This window comes from Labeo rohita, chromosome 19 (genome assembly GCF_022985175.1).
Source record: "Labeo rohita strain BAU-BD-2019 chromosome 19, IGBB_LRoh.1.0, whole genome shotgun sequence".
Taxonomy (NCBI): domain Eukaryota; kingdom Metazoa; phylum Chordata; class Actinopteri; order Cypriniformes; family Cyprinidae; genus Labeo; species Labeo rohita.
In genome coordinates, this window is record NC_066887.1 from 3,917,379 (window position 1) to 3,937,757 (window position 20,379).

The 20,379-nt window shown below is 34.7% G+C and overlaps 1 protein-coding gene across 1 annotated transcript in view; it reads right to left on the reverse strand.

The window, feature by feature from the left end:
• rims2b (regulating synaptic membrane exocytosis 2b) overlaps nucleotides 1–20,379 on the reverse strand; it is a 186,354-nt gene that overhangs the window by 81,049 nt on the left and 84,926 nt on the right. Inside the window, exons 8-13 of the mRNA XM_051137658.1 lie at nucleotides 16,677–16,888; nucleotides 9,870–9,989; nucleotides 8,004–8,103; nucleotides 3,231–3,354; nucleotides 735–781; nucleotides 529–638 (exon numbers count right to left, since the gene is read on the reverse strand). Of these exons, the coding sequence (XP_050993615.1) occupies nucleotides 529–638; nucleotides 735–781; nucleotides 3,231–3,354; nucleotides 8,004–8,103; nucleotides 9,870–9,989; nucleotides 16,677–16,888 (713 nt within the window). The remainder of the gene's footprint in view (nucleotides 1–528; nucleotides 639–734; nucleotides 782–3,230; nucleotides 3,355–8,003; nucleotides 8,104–9,869; nucleotides 9,990–16,676; nucleotides 16,889–20,379) is intronic.

Consider the following 20,379-nt stretch of genomic DNA (forward strand, 5'->3'; position numbering starts at 1 on the left):
ATTTATCCAGTCTTCAGTGTCACATGATCTTTCAGAAATCATTCTAATATGATGATTTGCTGCTCAAGAAACATTTCTGATTATTATCAATGTTGAAAACAGCTGTGCTGCTTATAATTCTGGATTCTTTGTAACATTATAAATGTCTTTACTTTGACTTTTGATCAATTTAATGCATCCTTTCTCAATAAAAATATACATTTCTTTAAAAAAATCTTAGTGACCCCAAACTTTTGAACGGTAGTGTAAATTATGCCTAAATTCTTAATGTTAAAAAACAGTAGTTCATGTCCATTTGTCAACGCTGCACAAGCTTTTTAAGACCTTACATCATTTTATCTACTACAACCCCTTAGCCTTTTGATCTGAGCCAGTATCTGTGTGAACGAACAGTGAGTGCTGGCAAACTCCCTGAAGACACAGTGAAATAATTGCTAAACCTCAAAACTAGCGCCAAAGCTAGAGAGCGGCCAAAGAAAAGCACAGGAAGTCCAGAGATCAGGCACACATGCAGACGCTGGTACTCACTGAGAGCTGTCCGGATAGATACTGAGGGTTTTCCCGGAGCATGCCGGGACTCATGGGGGACGTGACAGAAATGGAGGGACCCATTTTTTGGGATTCAAAGGAACTTGAACCTGAAAAACAAGTGAAGAACATTTAGTTTAATCCTCCTGTTGACAAATGCAGTGCTGAAGTATTGATGTTTTATACATCAAAACTAGTAAACTTACTTGATTCAAGTTGTCCATGTGTGCTCTCTGGTATTCTAGGGACATCTCTACAAGAAAAGTGTGAAGAGCATTTTAATGATATCAGGCGTGTATCTATAAATAAAAACTCAAGGCATCTTAATGATATGTTACACAAATGTAATATATGTACATATACAGTCAAGGTCAAATGTTTACATACACCTTGCAGAATGTGCAAAATGTTAATTGTTTTACCAATATAAGAGGGATCCTACAAAATGCATGTTATTTTTTATATAGTACTGACCTGAATAAGATATTTCACATAAAAGATGTTTACATATAGTCCACAAGTGAAAATAATAGTTGAATTTATTAAAAAAATGACCGTTCAAAAGATTACATACACTTGATTCTTGATATTGTGTTGTTACCTGAATGATCCCCAGCTGTGTTTTTTGTTTAGTGATGGTTGTTCATGAGTCCCTTGTTTGTCCTGAACAGTTAAACTGCTTGATCGAAAAACAATGCATTAAGAGCCTGGGGTGAAAACCTTTTGAATTTAAAGATCAGGATAAATGTAACTTTTTTTTTTGTCTTCTAAGAAACATGTGAGTATCTTCTGTAACTTCTAAAGGGCGGTACTAACTGAAAAATATGATATTAAGGCAAAATAAGAAGAACATCACTTCATTCTGTTCAAAAGTTTTCACCCCCTGGCTGTAAGTGCATGGCTTTTCCTTCTGGAGCATCATTGAGTGTTTGAACTTTCTGTAATAGTTGTATATGAGTCCCTCAGTTGTCCTCAGTGTGAAAAGATGGATCTCAAAAGCATACAGTCATTGTTGGAAAGGGTTCATATACACAAAATGCTGAAAAACCAAAGAATTTGTAGGACCGGAAGTATTTTTCGGAAGAACAGCAGACAGTTTAACTGTTCAAGACAAACAAGGGACTCATGAACAACTATCACTAAACAAAAAACACAGCTGTGGATCATTCAGTTAACAACACAGTTTTAAGAATCAAAAGTATGTAAACTTTAAAAATAATCATTTTTATAAATGTAACTATTATTTTCTTTTGTGGACTATATGTAAACGTCTTTTATGTGAAATGTCTTATTCAGGTCAGTACTAAATAAAAAACACCATGCATTTTGTATGATCTCTCTTATTTTGGTAAAATTATTAGCATTTTGCAGGTGTATGTAAACTTTTGATCTCAACTGTATACATTTCCATATGAATATATTATACTATATTATATATATAAAATATATTGTCATAAGTAATGTGTAGTAAACCTGTCAAAACATTTTGATATTATATAAATACAAAAGATTACATTTTTGTAAGGGTAATATGGCTTGGTGACACACTATAGCTAAACCATCAGGCTTCAATGAATTTAAATATATAACCTGAAGATTTACATATTTTTATTTATTTCTATTTTCTGAAATGAGAAACAGCCATTGTTATCAGAAAGATTTAAAATGACTATATCAAGAAGTAAAATACAGTGAATGTAATTTAAAAAAAAAAGGCATCTACACTGTTTTTCTATAAATTAACATATGGAAGAATTATATTTAATCATTTTTATTTATATACTCCATTATATATATAGCAATATTTACATACACTACCAGTCAGAAGTTTGGAATATTTTTTTTTTTTTTAAGTTTTTATAAGAAGTCTCTTATGTGCACATTAGGGTTTTTGTGATGCATTTTTCTTTTTAAACATTAATAATTAATAAGAAATGTTTCTTGATCAGCATATTGGAATGATTTCTGAAGGATCATGTGACACTGAAGACTGGAGTAATGATGCTGAAAATTCAGCTTTGATCTCAGCAATAAATTACATATATCTCAATTGAAAACAGTATTTTAAATTACAATAATATTTCACAATATTACTGTTTTTATTGTATTTCTATTAAAATAATAAATGCAGACTTGGTGAGCATAAAAGACAAAAAAAGAAACTTTAATAAATGTTAATTATTCCTAATTTTTGACTTGTGGTAGTGTACATATAATATTTGCACTTTTGCTACTGAGGTTAAAATCAAAGTTGACATCAAAATATCTTAAAGACACAAGGATCATGTGCAGAACTAGCAGGGCACGTTTTTTAGGAAATATACTTACCAAATAAAAAGATCATTAAAATATTCACAATGCTAGGTCATTTAATTGTATTTTGCGATCAAGCTATATACTGTGCATTTTACTGTATATTATCCAGCTCTTCAAGGTTAACCTGAGCATCTGATTGTATTGGTGCTAGACTCTTAATGATTTAAGGAAAAAAGCTGCCTAGTGTTTTAAAAATAACAAGGCACAGACTTGAAGCAGGACTTTCATTTCAAACTGTGAACATGTTTCTATAAATATAAGTATTCAAATGTTGGGCTCACACAGGCTATCCTTCTTCATAAACCACTATTGTCAAAGAAAATGTGCTCTGTGTCCCTAAATTGAGACTTTGAGTATTGTAATGATCCAGCAGCCGCTTCACTCACCCAATAGGCCGTGAGACCACCAACTCCACCTGCGGCTCTGGCTTGGATTCTAGAATGATATTGTAAACTTCCTTGAATGTGGCTCCCTGTAAGACCCTCCCGTTCCACTCCAGGACCTGATCACCTGAGGACACAACACCACATCAATACAACATGACATATAAGCTAACAAATTGAAGTTAAAGTATGGAAGCCCATTCCACGACTAAATGAAAAAATCAAAAAATGTAAAAATTGTGAAAATTGTGACTTTTTATCTCACAATTCTGAATTTTTTTCTTGCTATTGCAAGTTTACATCGCACAACTCTTTTTTTTTCTCAGAATTGTAAGTTTATTTCTCACAATTGGGAATTATAAAGTCAGAATTGTGAAAGATAAACTCATAATTCTGAGAATTCTCCCCTAAAATTGGATTTATAATTCACAAATTGAGAACAAGGTCAGAATTGTGAGAAAAAAGTCAGAATTGTGAGATACAAACTCGCATTTTCAAGAAAAAAGTCAGAATTGCAAGTTTTTATGACTTTATTCCTTGCAATTGTAAGTTTATATCATGAAAATGAATATATATATTCTGGTTTTTATTCAGTAACAGAAATGGGCTTCCGTATTAAAGGGATAGTTTACCAAAAAAATCAAAAATTAAAATTCTGTCATCATTTATTCACTCTCATGACATTCCAAACCTGTAAGACTTTCGTTTATCTTTGAGACACAAATGATTTATTTATATTAGGTGGCCTAGTAACACTTTAGAATAGGGAACACTTGTTCACTATTAACTACGACTTTTCCCTCAATAAATTCCTAATTTGCTGCTTATAAATAGTTTGTAAAATAGATGTTTAGGTATTGGGTAGGATAGGGGATGTAGAATACATCAAGCACCTATCAAATTCACACACCAGCATATGTAAAAATAAGGAGCACAGTCAAAAATTTCAGGAGCATCTTCTAATCAATAATCAAATTCTGATAAAATATTAGCTTTCCCATTACAATACAATATTTGACTCCTTAAAGTGATTTACAGGAAAGTTTGTTTTTACCTTTGTAATGGCATTTTTCTATCTTTATTAAAAGTATGTCATCTTTTGTTAAATTCAAAAATATATATTTATAAGCTTTTTTTAAATTTCTAATTAAAACAACAGAATAAAAACAAATAGAATAAGAATAAGTTACCAATCAAATTAAACTCAGTATAAAACAAATTGTACTAATGCTATGAAATCCATAACTTCACACTGAGGTTAATGTTTTATATATAAAATTTTGAATATAGAAATATTAAATGATTTAAATAACAGAAAAGATACTTTAAAATGATAGTAAAACTGCCAGTAGGTGGCGGCAAGTCACTGATTTTATCACTGAATCGTTTATTGAATTGATTCGTTTAAACGGCTGATTCATTCAACGAAGCATGAATGGGTAATTGAAACAGATTTGTTTAAAAAAAACCCATTCATGCATAAACGAAATAACACTGTGTTTGAATGGAGATGCACAGCAGCTCAGCTGTTATTTTGTTTGAAACAATATTCGTTGACGAAACAGAGCAAAATCAGGCAATAGTGTTCAGACAATGCAAGTCACTTAATATTATCTTCTTGTGTAGTGAACTGTTGTATTAAATCAATTTAACTGGCAAACTCCCTTAATAAATCTGTCCCTCTCCTTCGTTCATCACGATCTTCTATTGTAATCGATGCAGCTCATCCACAGACGGACTAGATATAGGCACGGGGAGGGGCATTTTTACTGCATGATTAATATAAGCAGTAATGGATAAAAAAAAAAAATAAAGAATCAGTGTAGGAGAGTGGTTATTATGTGCAAACAATGGGAAACAATATATTTGCACAGTGTGCGCATGGGAAAAAAAATATCAATTACAATTTGAAGCTTGTGCAATGTGCACATCAGCTCGCATGCTAAGATTTTTTTTTCTTGCGCTACCCCATCTCCACCCCAATCATTAACGCTGTTTCTTTTAGTCTTTGACTGCACATATAGGAAAATTTTTGAAATAGCATTATTCTACTAAACAAAATTGATTTCAAATTTATTTCAAGCACTTTCAAGGACCTATATTTGTTTTCAAGTACTTTCCAGGCCTTGAATCCATGTTTCTGATGTTCAAGTACTTTTAAGTACTTTCAAGAAGCGTGGGAACCCTGTATATTTTAAAAATATCTGCATGTAATTACATCTGTAATTAATTTCTGTAATTACATTTATAATTAGACTTTTGACTATCTGACCATCTCTTACACTTTAACCCACCCTTAAACCTACCCATACCACGAAACCTGTCCCTAACCTTACCTGTAACCCACCTCAAAGTGTTTTGCAATACAATATGACCACAATAAGTACAATGTACTTATTTTTTTGATTTACATAGTAGTTAAGGCCACCTAATACAAAGTCGGACCGATTTCTATCCCTCCAATAAAATTTCATGCAAGCAACACTACAAGGCTTCGAAACGTTAATAAAGACACTGCAAAAGAAATCCATACACTCAACTTTCAACTTAAATTACATCAAATTGAACTGAAAAAGTTGAACTTGAACTTATGTGAACTTGAAGTTGAAATTGCTCATCTTATTTTGATGAGTTAATGTAAAAACATTGCCATGACTTACTGATAATACCATTTAGTGTATGAATCGAGCAGTTTAATCACACCAAATGAAGATAATTTTAATGAAACCTTTCTGATTTCTGTCCCTAACTTAAAGTCCGTTTCACTCAAAATCTTCAAAGAGTTCATAAAGACATTGTAAAGATAATCAGCATGAATCGAGTGGCTTAACTGAAGCACAAATGATAATATTCTTAATTAAACCTAAGTGATTTCTATTCCTCAATTGAAAGTTCATTCCCACCAAAATGTATAAGCTTTAAAAAGTTTATAAAAATTTGGTAAAAGTAATTCATACTCTAATGGAATCTCTATGATTTATGTCCTTCCACTGAATGGCAATGCAACCAAAATGTTCAATCTTCAAAAAGTTCATAAAAACATAAGCAATTCATTTACATTTTACATTTGGCAGACACTTTTATCCAAAGTGACTTACAGTAGGTTACATTAATTTTTAATGAAACCTAAGCAATTTATGTCCCTCCACTGAAGGTCCATTTCACCAAAACTCTTAATCTTCAAAACATTCATAAAGACAGCGTAAAAGTAACTAATTTACATTGGGCCGATGCTTTTATCCAAAGTGTCTTACATTGCATTCAATGTAGACATTTACATTTTAGCATTCCTTGGGAATCAAACCCATGACGTCAGTGTTGCTAACACAATGCTCTACTGTTTGAGCTACAGGAAATCTTAAAATCTATATAAATCCAATATGAATTTGCTTTCATTCAACCACAAATCAGGGCTCTACACTCACTTTTCTTTTTAGGAGCACAGTTAAAATTTTCAGAGCACCTTCTAATCAATAATCAAAAAATCTGATAAAAAATTAGCCATTATGGGGTGATTTTTGACTCCTTAAAGTGATTTATAGGGGAATTTTATTTTTATCTTTGTAATAGCATTTTTCTAACTTTATTAAAAGTATGTCATCTTTTATATATATATAGCTTTTTAAAATGTCTAATTAAAACTACAGAATAAGAACAAGTAAAATAAGAATAAGTTACCAATCAAATGAAATCAGTATTAACAAAATTAATTTGTACTACAGAGGTGGCACAAGAGAACACAAAAGTGGCTTGCAGGTGTATTTTCAGGTTTAATGAGGCTCAGAGGTGGCATAAGTGCAATTTAATTAATAAATTCATGTTTTAAATATAACATTTTGAATACAAAAATATTAAATGATTTAAATAACTGAAAAGATACTTTAAAATGAAACTAAATCTGCCAGTAGGTGGCGGCAAGTCACTGATTTAATTACTGAATCATTCATTCATTTGATTCATTCGAACAATGGATTCATTCAGGAATAAAGCATGTGACTGTCTTTATGAATGGGAAATTGAATCATTAACTCACTGATTCTTCTAAAAATGCACTTTCACTGCTATGTTTGAATGGAGATGTGCAGCGCCTCAGTTGTGACTTGTTTCAAACTATTTTTGACAACGAAATCAGCAAAATCAACCAATAGTGTTATAGTCAGACAATGTTAGTTACTTAATATTAACTTCTTGTTTATTTAACTGTTGTATTAAATCAATATCTCATTTACAAAATCATTAAAATTGGTCACTCATCTTAGTTCATTGCAATCTCACAGATCCATTATAATCAACAAAGGTCTCTACACTGCACAATCAATCTCTTATTTACACTCTCTCTACACTTCGTAGTAAAACACATAGAAACCTTTGAAGCAAATATGCTGATCGGGTCACTTGCACATGGTGCTCCTAAATATTTTTTCATAGTCGCACGCAGCAGCAAACGCGACTGAAAAGGTTGCACTGTAGAGCCTTGCAAATTATGATATTTTGAAAGAAACCTAAAGTAATTTCTGTCCCTCCAAAAGTAATTTCTGTCCCATTCCAACAAAATGTTACTGTAAAAGTAATCCATGTGAGGATGACAGAATTTTCATTTTTGTGTGAACTTACTCTTAAAGCTAAAAACCTTTATCATAACTTCTTTACTCATATACAGAATCTCATAATTCGGCAGGACCTTGACTTTGCATAGTTTCATAGCTTTCATGTCCTCCACAGTCTAAAAATGACTTAAAATGTGCTTAATTGTTAAATCTGAACAGATGTGTTCACCTGGTCGAAGATGGCCGACAGTGTCTGCTAGACTTCCTCTCTTCACCTTTGTAATGAAAGCACAAAGTCTGCCAGACTCTGTCATCTTCCCTCCCACCACCTGCAATACAAACAACAGGCAATGCAAATGATTTAAAATATCATTTACATGAAATGACACATTTTTCAGCAAAAAGGGCCTGAAACGTGTTTATTTGTGTGGAAATGAAATGCTGAAAGTTTGACCTGTGCTATGAAAAAATGCTGATGATCCACATCAATACCATATGTGCTAATACAATGGGGAAAGTGAACAAGGATTGCTGATTGCATGCATTTTCTGCCTTTTAACAACCCATTCACTAAAGGAATTATGTAAATCAAAAGCACCCATAAAATGACTGCTAAACACATTTGCACAGGAAAAATAGCTCTTTATTCACAGGAATGTACTCAGATAATGGCTGAAAGACAGCGAGTGGGTAAAGTCTCAGGAACTAAAGCACAACAGCACAAATAGTGCCTTAATTTAGCCTTTTGTGGGAATGTGTACTGTTTTAAAGGAGAACTCCACTTCCAGAACAACAATTCACGACGCTTCGTAGTATTGAATTATGTCGAAAGGTCACACGGAACGTAGGCGGAACTATAGACCCAGTGTTTAGAACGCGCAAAGACTAAGAAAGAAAGTCAAACGCTGTTTACAAACAAAAAGGTACAACGATGTCGGATGATTCTGAAGTTGTAGGAAAAAATAAGATGGAGTTTTTCACCATACTCTACCTTTTTGATCCGGAGTGTGATTACATGTGATTCGTAGTAGTGATGGGAAGTTCGGATCATTTTACCAACTCTGACCTTCGAGTCTTGTTCAGCAAAATGAACAAATCTTTTTTCGAGTCATTTCGTTCATTTTAGCAAAATATAATAAAAAATGTTATGTGTTAGTAACTCATCTACTGCTTACACAAACGTTGATCACACTACAAACAAGACAAAACTATAATGCTATAAGAAACAGAAAAGATGAATTCATTGTTTACCTGGGTCTTTAGTCTATGATTAGCTCACCTCACCTCTTATCTGACAAGTTTTCGGGTTTGAGTCGTTCGTTCATCACGTGACAGCCCCATAAGATGAACGAATGACTCGAAAAACCCGAAGACTCGAAACAGGTGAACTAATTGCAGTACAGAACCTAACAGGATGTTGCACATGCACGACTGAACGAATCACTCCCCGAGATGACTCGTTCTTCCCGAGTCACATTAAAGATTCGTTCAAAATGAACGAATCGTTCAAGAACGACCCATCACTAATTCGTAGCGTTGTGGACGCGCATCCCAGAGCCTGTGCTACACAAGCTTTTGTGCTTAAAAAGTATACACATTCTTATTTTTTGAAAAAAAAAAAAGATCAATCGTTTTGCTAGATAAGACCCTTCTTTCTTTGGCTGGGATCATTTAGAGTCATCTGAAGCTGCATTTAAACTACATTTTGTGAAGTTCAAAATCTGGGCACCATATCAGTCCATTATATGGAGAAAAATCCAGAAATGTTTTCCTCAAAAACCATAATGTCTTTACAACTGAAGACAGAAAGTCATGAACTTCTTGGATGACAAGGGGGAGAGTAAATTTTTGTAAATTGTTGTTCTGGAAGTAGAGTTCTCCTTTAAGTGTAAAACATCAGTTACCGATTTATAATACAAGAACTCAAGCCAACTAATTCAGTCCACAATAAGGTGAAAGTTCAAGAGAAAACTTATAAGTAAACGGTGCATTGTGTATAAAGCTGATTGAGTGTTTGCTGAAGATCTTTTATGATCCAGGGTCATTAGCATGGCTTTGATTGAGTGAACTCTGCCAGTGTTTGGGCATCTCTTACCTTGAGGCCCAGCAGTGCCCCCGTGTCTCTGGGCACCGTGCCATCTTTCATCCGCTTGTTTAGCACTATCCGCCCTATTAGGCGCTCTCCATCTTTGGATGGCTGCCATGTCACCGGGTGCTACGGGGTCAAAGTGACAATACACCTCTGGTTTTTATACAGGCATCCACACACTGCACATGCACAGGCTCAGAGAAATTAAAAGAGGAGGTCAACTCTTGTTAGCTGTAAAGGCACAAACCGAACCAAGGCGTCACTTAAAATAGTCAACATGAAACACATTCACAACCCATTTTACTTTGTAATCAAATATTTAAGTGAAACAGTATGCAGGATGGGGTTTGATTTTATCTAGTGAGAAGTAACTGAGTCATTAAAGTTTGGTAAGAGAAGATGGTAACACTTTAAATTAAGGAATACTATTCACTATTAACTAGCTGCTTATTAGCATGCATACAGAATTACTAGCATTAACACTTACAAAGCACATATTAATGCATGACCATATTATATATGACAACCCGAACACATACCTAAATATAACTACAACAACTATCAATCAATAAGCAGCTAATAAAGGAGTTTATTGAGGTAAAACTCTTAGTTAATAGTGAATATGTGTTCTCTTGTCTAAAGTGACAGTAAGTCGGCGGAGTAAGTTATTTCATTTTAAAGAAAAATTATAGACAAACAGTTTTTTTTTTCATCTCATGCACATATAACATGCATAGATGAATCGTTCCCAATAAGACCAGGAATGCACATTAAGCAAGTAAATAGGGTCTTTTCAGATTTCATGTTGACATTAAAAGGGTATTTTTGTGTATCTTGTCAGTATGAATGTATAAAAGCATAAATACCATAACATTTACGGTATTTAAAGGAATAATTCAAGCTAAACTAAAATCGTTTCATCAATTTTCTCACTCTCATGTCATAAACTAATATATATTTATATTATAATAGGAAATATAATATAATATTATAATATATAGAATAATATATATAATAATATAATATTATATTAGGAAAAGCCTGAAAATGTTCTCATGCAGTTCTCAAATTAAATATACACGCAGTTCATACAGTGCATAAAGACATGATGTGCCAAATTTGATGTCAGTTATGTATCATTGTTGTTGTTTTTTTAGTGTAGTGTCACTGGTGTTAAACTTTGCACCATATTTGAACTGGATGAGATTTAATAGCTGCGGGGAAGGGGAAAATAATCAGCTACACTGTAAAAAATAAAAAACACAATTTGTTGAGTCAGCTTAAAATAATTTGTTACCCTGCTGCCTTAAAATTTTAAGTTCAGTCAACTAAAATAAGTTTATTCAACTTGAAATGTTAAGTTGTACTAAGTAACAACTATTTGTGTTTGTTAAACTTAACAGATGGGTAAGTAACCCAGCTGCCTTAAAATTTTAAGTTGATTCAATTCAAATATCTAAGTTGTCACTTAGTATAATTTAACATTTCAAGCTGAATAAACTTTTTTTGAGTTGACTGAACCTAAACTTTTAAGGCAGCCAGGTTACAAATTATTTTAAGTTGACTAAACAAATTGTTTTTTACAGTGTAATAACATTTTGGTCTGGCACTGAAAGAGAAAAATGTCTAAGAAAATGGATAATGTCCAGGCAAAAAACTACCTGTATGTTTTAAACATCTTTGAAAATTCAGTATGAACAAATTTTTCATATTAAAGGGACAGTTCACCCTAAAATGAAGATTTGCTGTTAATTTACTCAGGCCATCCAAGATGTAGATGAGTTTCATCAGTAAAAAAAAAAAGTAAAGAAGATTTTTGGCTCAAACCTTGGTGATTCTGTATGAAAAAGAATCAGACTTCCCCATTTGTCTCAGGCTATGGATTAAAAGCAACAACGTTATAAATAATAATCAGTTTCTTCATAAACTCTTAATATATATCGTCAGAAGTCATGGGTATTAATTTTGTGTTGCCTGTAGGGGTTAAACAGTACACAAATATGACGGTTTGGTACACTGTAAAAAAACAAAAAACACAATTTTTGTTGAGTCAGCTTAAAATAATTTGTTACCCTGCTGCCTTACATTTTTAAGTTTAGTCAACTTGAAATGTTAAGTTGTACCAAGTAACAACTTAGATATTTGTGTTTGTTAAACTTAAAAGCTGGGTAAGTAACCCAGCTGCCTTTTCACCCATTTTAAGTTGAATTAACTCAAATATCTAAGTTGTCACTTAGTATAACTTAACATTTCAAGTTGAATAAGCTTTTTTTGAGTTGACTGAACTTAAAATTTCAAGGCAGCGAGGTAACAAATTATTTTAAGTTGACTCAACAAATTGTTTTAAGCTCATGGTTCGTGCGATTTCAGTACAGCCGGTGGGGAAAACTAATTTTTTTGTTGTTGTTGTTTTTAAATAAACAGTGGTTTACTGAAGTTGCTCTTTCTATAAATGCATTCAGTTATAATTACATTTTTTTTTAAAGCTTATGCTTTAAACTATAGGGAGCCCTTTTACATTATAAGGTTACAATTAACAGCTTAACCCAAACAACTTAACCCAAACCCAAATTTAATTACTATTTATTTTAAAATATAGTAATCAACACTTTAAAAAAAAGTATGCAAACATGTAAATTGCACATAATGACGTTTTTAAATTAACTTATAAATGATAACAATTCTGTTTGTTAAAATATATTCAGTTACACAGTAGCTGTCATAACATGTTTCATAACAGATTAATTTAAACATACAGTAAATAATTAAGACTAACTGTTAAAGTAAAATATAATGAGTATTTAGTGTAATATTTCATGAAATGGTCTTCTCTAAACTTGCCTGAGGTAAACGAAGTGCTACGCCACGTTTTATTTCCATGCTGTTTTGTTGACGTCTCTATGTGATTGAAACACTGATGCATGAGGCGTGAGACGTTGATTCATTTTTATTCATGTTAATACTAGTAGTACAGAGGAAGGAATGATCGCGTTTTGAACGGACTGCATTTACACTGCACAAATCAGCGGAAACTTTCAGTACGAATATGTGTATCATTACACCCCTAGTTGCCTGATATGTTTTTGACACTAAAAGTGATGGTATTTGTATTGCATTATATGAGTCACCAAGGACCACGGTTTCAGCTAAGAATCTTCTTTACTGTTCTACTGAAGAAAAAAAAATCAGCTACATCTTGGATGGCCTGAGGGTGAGTAAACAGCAAACTTTCATTTTTGGGGGGTGAACTATTCCTTTAACATGGCACATATTTATACAGACTTTTCTTAGAGTGTGTTCCTCACTCAGAGCTATTGTATAGCTTCAGAAAACTTAGAACACAGAACATGAATTGCACAGACCACTTTTTGCTACTTGTTTTTTGCTATTGTTGGAGCTTGACAGCTCCAGTCCCCTTTATGAATCAGGGCTCTCTAGACAGTACATCTACCACTGTGTTCAACAGAGGAAAGAAAGAAACTCCTACTGGTCTGGAACGACATGAGTGTGAGGAAATGATGCCAGGATCTGGGCATGAATGTGACTGTCTTTAAATGAATTTCCCACCATACAGTATATAGTTCGGTTTGTGCGTCCATTAAGTGTAGACTCAATAGTCAGGACAGGGTGAGAGGTACAATATCAAGCACACTGGACAGCAACTCACAGCTGTAAAATAGATCAGCAGTTCTCAACTGGTGGATCACAACACTTCTGATAGGGCACATAGTAGTAAATAAAGCAATATTTATGGAGATTTTAGAACAGCTGAGGGCCAGTTTTACAGCACAGAATAAAACTGTGCTGAAATGTACAGTAATATTGATATAATGAGGCCACAGATGTGTGTGCAGTATTTTACAATGGCTTTAAACACTGCTTAGCAAAACATAATCAAGGACAAAACTATTTGTTTTATAATAAACAATGCCGAATGCAAACAAGTGTATCTGACTGTATTCTACAGAACTAGAAACCACGGCCACTACAAGTTATGTCTACTGTAAGTTACAACTCCTACAAAGAAACAGCCAATTAAGTATTGTCATAACAGCTCCTCCCCCTGGGAATCGCTGATGTCATCAAAAATACTACTTGCTTCTTTTTTCCACCTACACTGTAAAAAAACAATTTGTTGAGTCAACTTAAAATAATTTGATACCTGGCTGCCTTTTAAATTTTAAGTTCAGTCAACAAAAAAGTTTAGTCAATTTGAAATGTTAAGTTGTACTAAGTGACAACTTATATATTTGAGTTGATTCAACTTAAAATTTATAAAATATCAAATATCCAAGTTGTGACTTGGTACAACTTAAAGGAACACTCCCCTAGAGTTAAACAGTTGAGTTTTTAAATCCATTCAGCCAATCTCAGAGTCTGGCGGTAGCACTTTTAGCATAGCTTAGCTTAGATCATTGAATCTGATTAGACTGATAGCATCTCGCTCAAAAATGACCATATATAATGACAATATTTTTCCTATTTAAAACCTGACTCTTCTGTAGTTACATTGTGTACAAAGACCGACAAAAAATAAAAAGTTGTGATTTTCTAGGTCAATATGGCTAGGAACTATACTCTCATTTCGGCGTAATAATCAAGGAACTTTGCTGCCGTACCATGGGTGCAGCAATGATATTAACTACAGAAAAGTCAAGTTTTAAATAGGAAAAATATTGAAACTCTTTGGTCATTTTTGAGCGAGATGCTAACGGTCTAATCGGATTCAATGATCTACGCTAAGCTATGCTAAAAGTGCTACCGGCAGACCAGGAGCTGGAAAACAGTATAACTCAACTGTTTAACTCTAGGGGAGTTGGAAAATGAGCCTATTTTCAAAAAAAAGTGGAGTGTTCCTTTAACATTTCAAGCTGACTAAACTTATTTGAGTTGACTGAACTTAAAATTTTAAGACAGCAGGGTAACAAATTATTTTAAGTTGACTCAGCAAATTGTGTTTTTTTGCATCACTCATCCAGTTTGTTTTCCTCACTTTAAAGTGATTTAATTACGAAACTCTACAGTTACTGCATTTAACCTCATAACTGAAGATTTCACTAATAGCAGTTATTTTATACTTGAAATGAAATTTGACAGTAATATAATCTTACAAACATTTTTTTAAAATAAAACATAAAATAAATATATCACACACTTGAAAAGTTGTATCAAAGACATCCATAACTCATTTTTTCTGTGGAAGGCATAACTTGTAGTGGTCATAGTTTGTAATAGTTCAGGATGCAGGCGGACCCTTTTCAATGCAAATAATAAAATAAAAAAGTATAAACAGAATATGTGAACAGAATTATATTTTAACTTTTAAAACTAAAGAGAACATCACATATTTTGTTGTTGACGTAAAAGCCTGTACATCCAATCCAACTTCACGTTTTTTGCATAACGATTTAGCATACATTTTCACTCATTTGATTCTTCACATATTTGGTAAATGTTAAATTAGACAGACTTCAGCATGTGGGCAAGTTGGTAACAACAATTACCAACATACCCTCGTCCTTAACATGATCGAAGCTACACAAGAGTAAAAGAAGACGCAACTCAAACTACAATAAATTGTTTGTGTCAACCACATTGTGTTTTGTGTGATTAATTAAAACTAACCAGGAAAGTTGTGAAAAGTATCCAACCTAAATGTGAAACAATCTGAATCACAGCCAGTCAGAATATATTTAATATATGTAGAAGGAGAATTTTGGACCAATAAGGTTTTAATGTGGGCTGGGATATGCAGTGCAATGCTGCAAAAATAAAACCCGGTACTTATTAGTCAGGACAAAAACCTGAATGTTATGGTTGTTGCTTTATCACACATTGTTAGCCAATTCACAAATATTAATGGTAACACTTTATTTCAAGGACCAATTCTCAATATTAACTAGTTGCTTATTATCATGCATATTGGTAGCACATTGGCTGTTTATTAGTACTTACAAAGCACATATTAATGCCTCTTCTTGCATGACTAAATTTAAGATCCATTAATTCTACAACTAACCTAACTATTAGTAAGCAGCAATTAGGAATTTACTGAGGCAAAATCATAGTTAACAGTGAGTTGATAGTGAAAATTGGTCCCTAAACTAAAGTGTGACCATATTAACCATAGGTTAAACCAATTCACAAATATTAATGTTTAATTTCAAAGACCCTTTTTGAACAAGTTGAAGCAAAACCAGTTGAGAAGCACCGATCTAGACCAATCCACTAATCAACCAGAAAAGCAACGTAAATTGCTCTCACACCCTCAAGCAGTATGGATGTAGCAAGCTACTTCTATTCACTATAGCGAAAGACATGGTGAACAAACAAAAACAAAAGACAGGACAGAAAAGTACAGCATGAAGAATGAGACAGTGAAAAGGGGAAAAGAAAAACAACTGCTTAGTGCAAGATTGATTCCCACACTAGTCTATCCCTGTGTTTAAGCTGAGACTGAAGGATTGTGTGGAAAAAATCATGTCAGGAAATCCCGAAGGGGGAAACAGCGTGAAAAGGTGACGTGACCAAGTGAGGAAAACAGGTTTGCAATCAGAATGGAGCGTCTGTCCGCATCGAGAAGCATGCAGCATATGGAGCAAACAGTGCCAGGAAGTTTGTCATTCATCGTTCTGTGAGTTAGGATGCGCTACGACTTTGCAGCCAGAAGACAGTGGAGCAAAGCAAACGTGAGGGTTCTCCTCTCTCCCGAGAGGCACGACTAGAGTGGGAAACCCTCCAGGGGCAGAAACAGACAGTGAGCGTGTCAGTCACAGGAAGCGAGAGGCAGGCGGCAGGAAGTCGTCTCAGTACCTTGTCGCTATGGCTATGCTCCTCGTTTAGCGTGGTGCTACTGCACGTGTCAACCCCTGAATCTTTGACCTGCGGCTCGCACCACTCTGCGTCTTCGTCGTGGGAGCGCTCCCAAAATCGCACCACTGTCTTTTGCCTCTCAGACGGGGCATAACTGGCGTCCAAAAAATACGCCTGCTCATTTGTTTTTCTTTTTCCCCTTTGAATGTTGCCTAAAAGTTATGGATGATATAAAAAAGGAGGAGAAACAAAACATGCAGAGGTGAATTAAACGAGGGGAAATGGGGTGAGAGGGTCACAAGCCTCACCATAGACATTGACGAGGCCTCGCTATGCCAAGACGCATGGTCCCACCAGTGACCATCCATATCTCCTGAGGACAGCACAGTGAGAGGACACACACACACGCACACACTCGTGTCAACAAGATTTATCTTGTATAGGCAAATACGCAACATTCATTTACTCACACGCTTTCTCTTAAAGCTCTTTTAAAAGAGAAGTTCAACAAAAATGAAAAAGCTGTCAGCATTTACTCACCCTCATGTACTTCCACAACCGTGTAACTTTCTTTCTTCAGTGAAACACAAATGCAATTACAATGAATGGGGACTGAAATTTGCATGTTTCAATCAGGATGTTCACAGTAGAAACTTCTGATTCTGATCTTTTAAAAAAAATCTTTTGATCTGGTTCACAAAACTAAATCACAATTCATTTGGTAAGTTCTTAAATTCAGTTCACTGACTCTTTAAGTACATGAAAACCTCATTTTGTTGCATATACAAAGCTATTTTATGACGTGGAATATACTCACAAGAACTACTTGTATGATACTTTTCAGGTGCTTTTGTGAAATCTTCAGTCCGTATTCATTGCAATTACATGGAAAAAAATTACTAGTGCATTCTTTAAAAAATCCTGTTTGTTTTCCACAGAAGAAAAGAAGTCATACAGATTGGTGACTAAAACATTAGAGTGAATAAACGATGACAGAATTGTCATTTTTGGGTTAATTAACCCTTTAAATTAACACATGTAACAATAGATATTGGTTTTCTTTATACATACTTACCTATTTACAAAGGAAATGGAAAGAAAGAACGAATACAGATATTTTAAAGTCACATAGTGTTACATAAAAACCAGCATGAACCACAACACAACCAAAACTGCAAGAAAAACCCTGTTTTGTTTTGTTTTCCCCCAATAATTTGGCAAAAAAAGCCTCAAATATTGGTTTCCTAGCTCAACATCTGACAGTAAATTTCCACTAAAGTAGATCCCACATCTAAGCAGCACTATTTCTGTTGACCGAATATTTCTGTTAGGAAATCTTTATCTAGTTGGATACACACAGATATTAAAATCTAGTGCTTAAATGACATTTAAAAGACACATAATTTGATTCTGTTTTACACTGCTCCATGCTGTTGTATTATGTACATAATACCATAAAATACATCTCATTTCTTTTTTTCTTAAAAAGAAACCTTTAGCATGTAGTCTGATATGTTATAACATTATTAAAACAGAAATCAAACTAAAGTTTACAGTCAAGCGTGTGTTATTTGCAAGCCAAGCCTCAGCCAATTGATGGTGAGAAAGCAAACATTTCCAATAAAAAGACAATTACATTTCCATTAAAGTTTCCCAACTTTAACTTTTCAGTTGTGTTAGTATGGGGTTGGCAATGCAGTAATATTGATACTTAATACAATAATACTGATACTTTCGTAGCAGTTTTAAACAAAGCACAAAGTTCACTTTCAAGGTGCTTTAATTATAAACTGGACTGGGTTCATTTAAGTAAACCATCACCATAGGATTCACATCATATGTGCATGTGTAAAATATGGTTATTTACATGTGACAATACCAGCTGTATTCTAAAGATGAAAAATATGGGTATTTAACAGCCAAATTCAGTGCAATATTACCAAGGCACTATAATAAATGCAAAAAAAAAAAAAAAAAAAGAAACTGTATCCTAGCATACAGCGTGGAAACTTTAATATTGGAGAAGTCTGATTACTGCTGCCAACATTGCATCATCCTGTCCCCAATTTCCCTGCCAGCATGCGGTGATATCTGTATGCTACTGTGCAAATAATGAGCGTTGTAAAAGCTTACTTCTGTAGACATTACTTCTGCCTTAACATACACCATGCCTCACAAACCAGAAGCGTTTGCCATTCGTCTAAGCGTCATGCGTAGACCGTCCCCAGCGTCTTCAGGAAAAAAGAATCTGTTCTGTGTAGTCCCAATATATTGTTGATAATCCGTCTTTGCTGCACCACCCGTTCCAAACCTTGGCAAGTTAAAGTTCTGCAAAGCTGATTTACTCGACTACGTCCACCGGGACGATGACTAGAACTCAACTACAGCTCTTCAAACCACACTTGGGTCAGTGCTTAAAGGTCTTGCACATTCCCTTCAAGGAAGATGCAGAACACAACTGCTTGCCATTTTTTTTCAATGCCTCTCGCAGTGTCGTTCTCTTTCCCTCTCTATCTCCTTGCGCTGAAATGGAGTTCATGCCTTAGAATAATGAGCTTACCGTTATTCTTGTAAGCCAGCTCAAACACCCTGCCCTACATAGTCCCCGCATCACAACAGACTGTTTCCCTGAGTTTGCCGGGCTGATCCCTGACTCCAAGAACCCCTACAGCTCGCTCATGGCTGCATGGAAGCAAGCGTTGGCCTCAATCGCTTGCACCCAACCATTCAAACTATTCTTTGCCCTTAGATTTTCCAACATTCTGGTTGGTGGTTTTACATGAAAGTGAAAGTTCAGAGAAAGCAATTAACTAGCTAGAAGTCCCCACTCCAAAGCACACAGCAGCAGAACCATCGCCATTCCAAGTATTGACGGTTAGGTGAAATATGGACTTACCACCATTTTCCCAGGCTTCACACAGCGTAGCGTCTTGGTGTGTGCCTCCACTAGTTTGCTACTTTGACCAAATCCTTTTCTCTTTCTGCAGGCGGGGAGGGAATTGAGTACTTTGTACCAATCCGGTAGGGTTGTCACTGACTGACAGACGTATGTCCAATGGCACCCGATGAAAGGATAAGCTTGTCAGAGATCAAGCTCCTTCCTGTCTACAGTCAAGAGGTGTGCCACTCTTATGAGGTCAGATGGAGTGATTGGATGTCTGCTAGATTTGTGCCAACTCTCGAGTTTAATGTTGGACGCTGGATTGAGAATTTTGCAAAACATTCATTGCCTGAACAAATACCAACAAGGTTTCCCCACTGATCAAGCACTGGGATTTGGAGTTTTGTTGGTGTTTGTTGGGGTGTTGTGAACTAGCCTTTAGAGAGCCTAAGAATGAACAAGATTAAGGTGGAAGAAAGTGTCTATTTGAGTCACTCTTCTGCTCCACTGTAGCCTCTTGAGTGCATTAGGTAGCTATGGTGTAGAGGAAGCCATGACAAATGAACTGCAATTTCACTTTCTGACTCTGACATGGAAGTGACCCTCTACCAGCGCCCTCCACTGCAAAGCTGCTGGGACTCCCTCTCCCTGCTTCTGCAGATCGAGAATAGGCTCTGGGAAGCTCTCTCGAGACTGCTCCTGTGCAAAGAGGCTTATCCAATTGAGCTAATTATGACCCTGACAACATCAGAGCTTCTAGGGGAGGGGCCAGAGAATATCTTACATCAGTGTTCCTCAAATCTTGCCTTGGAGGGCCAATTC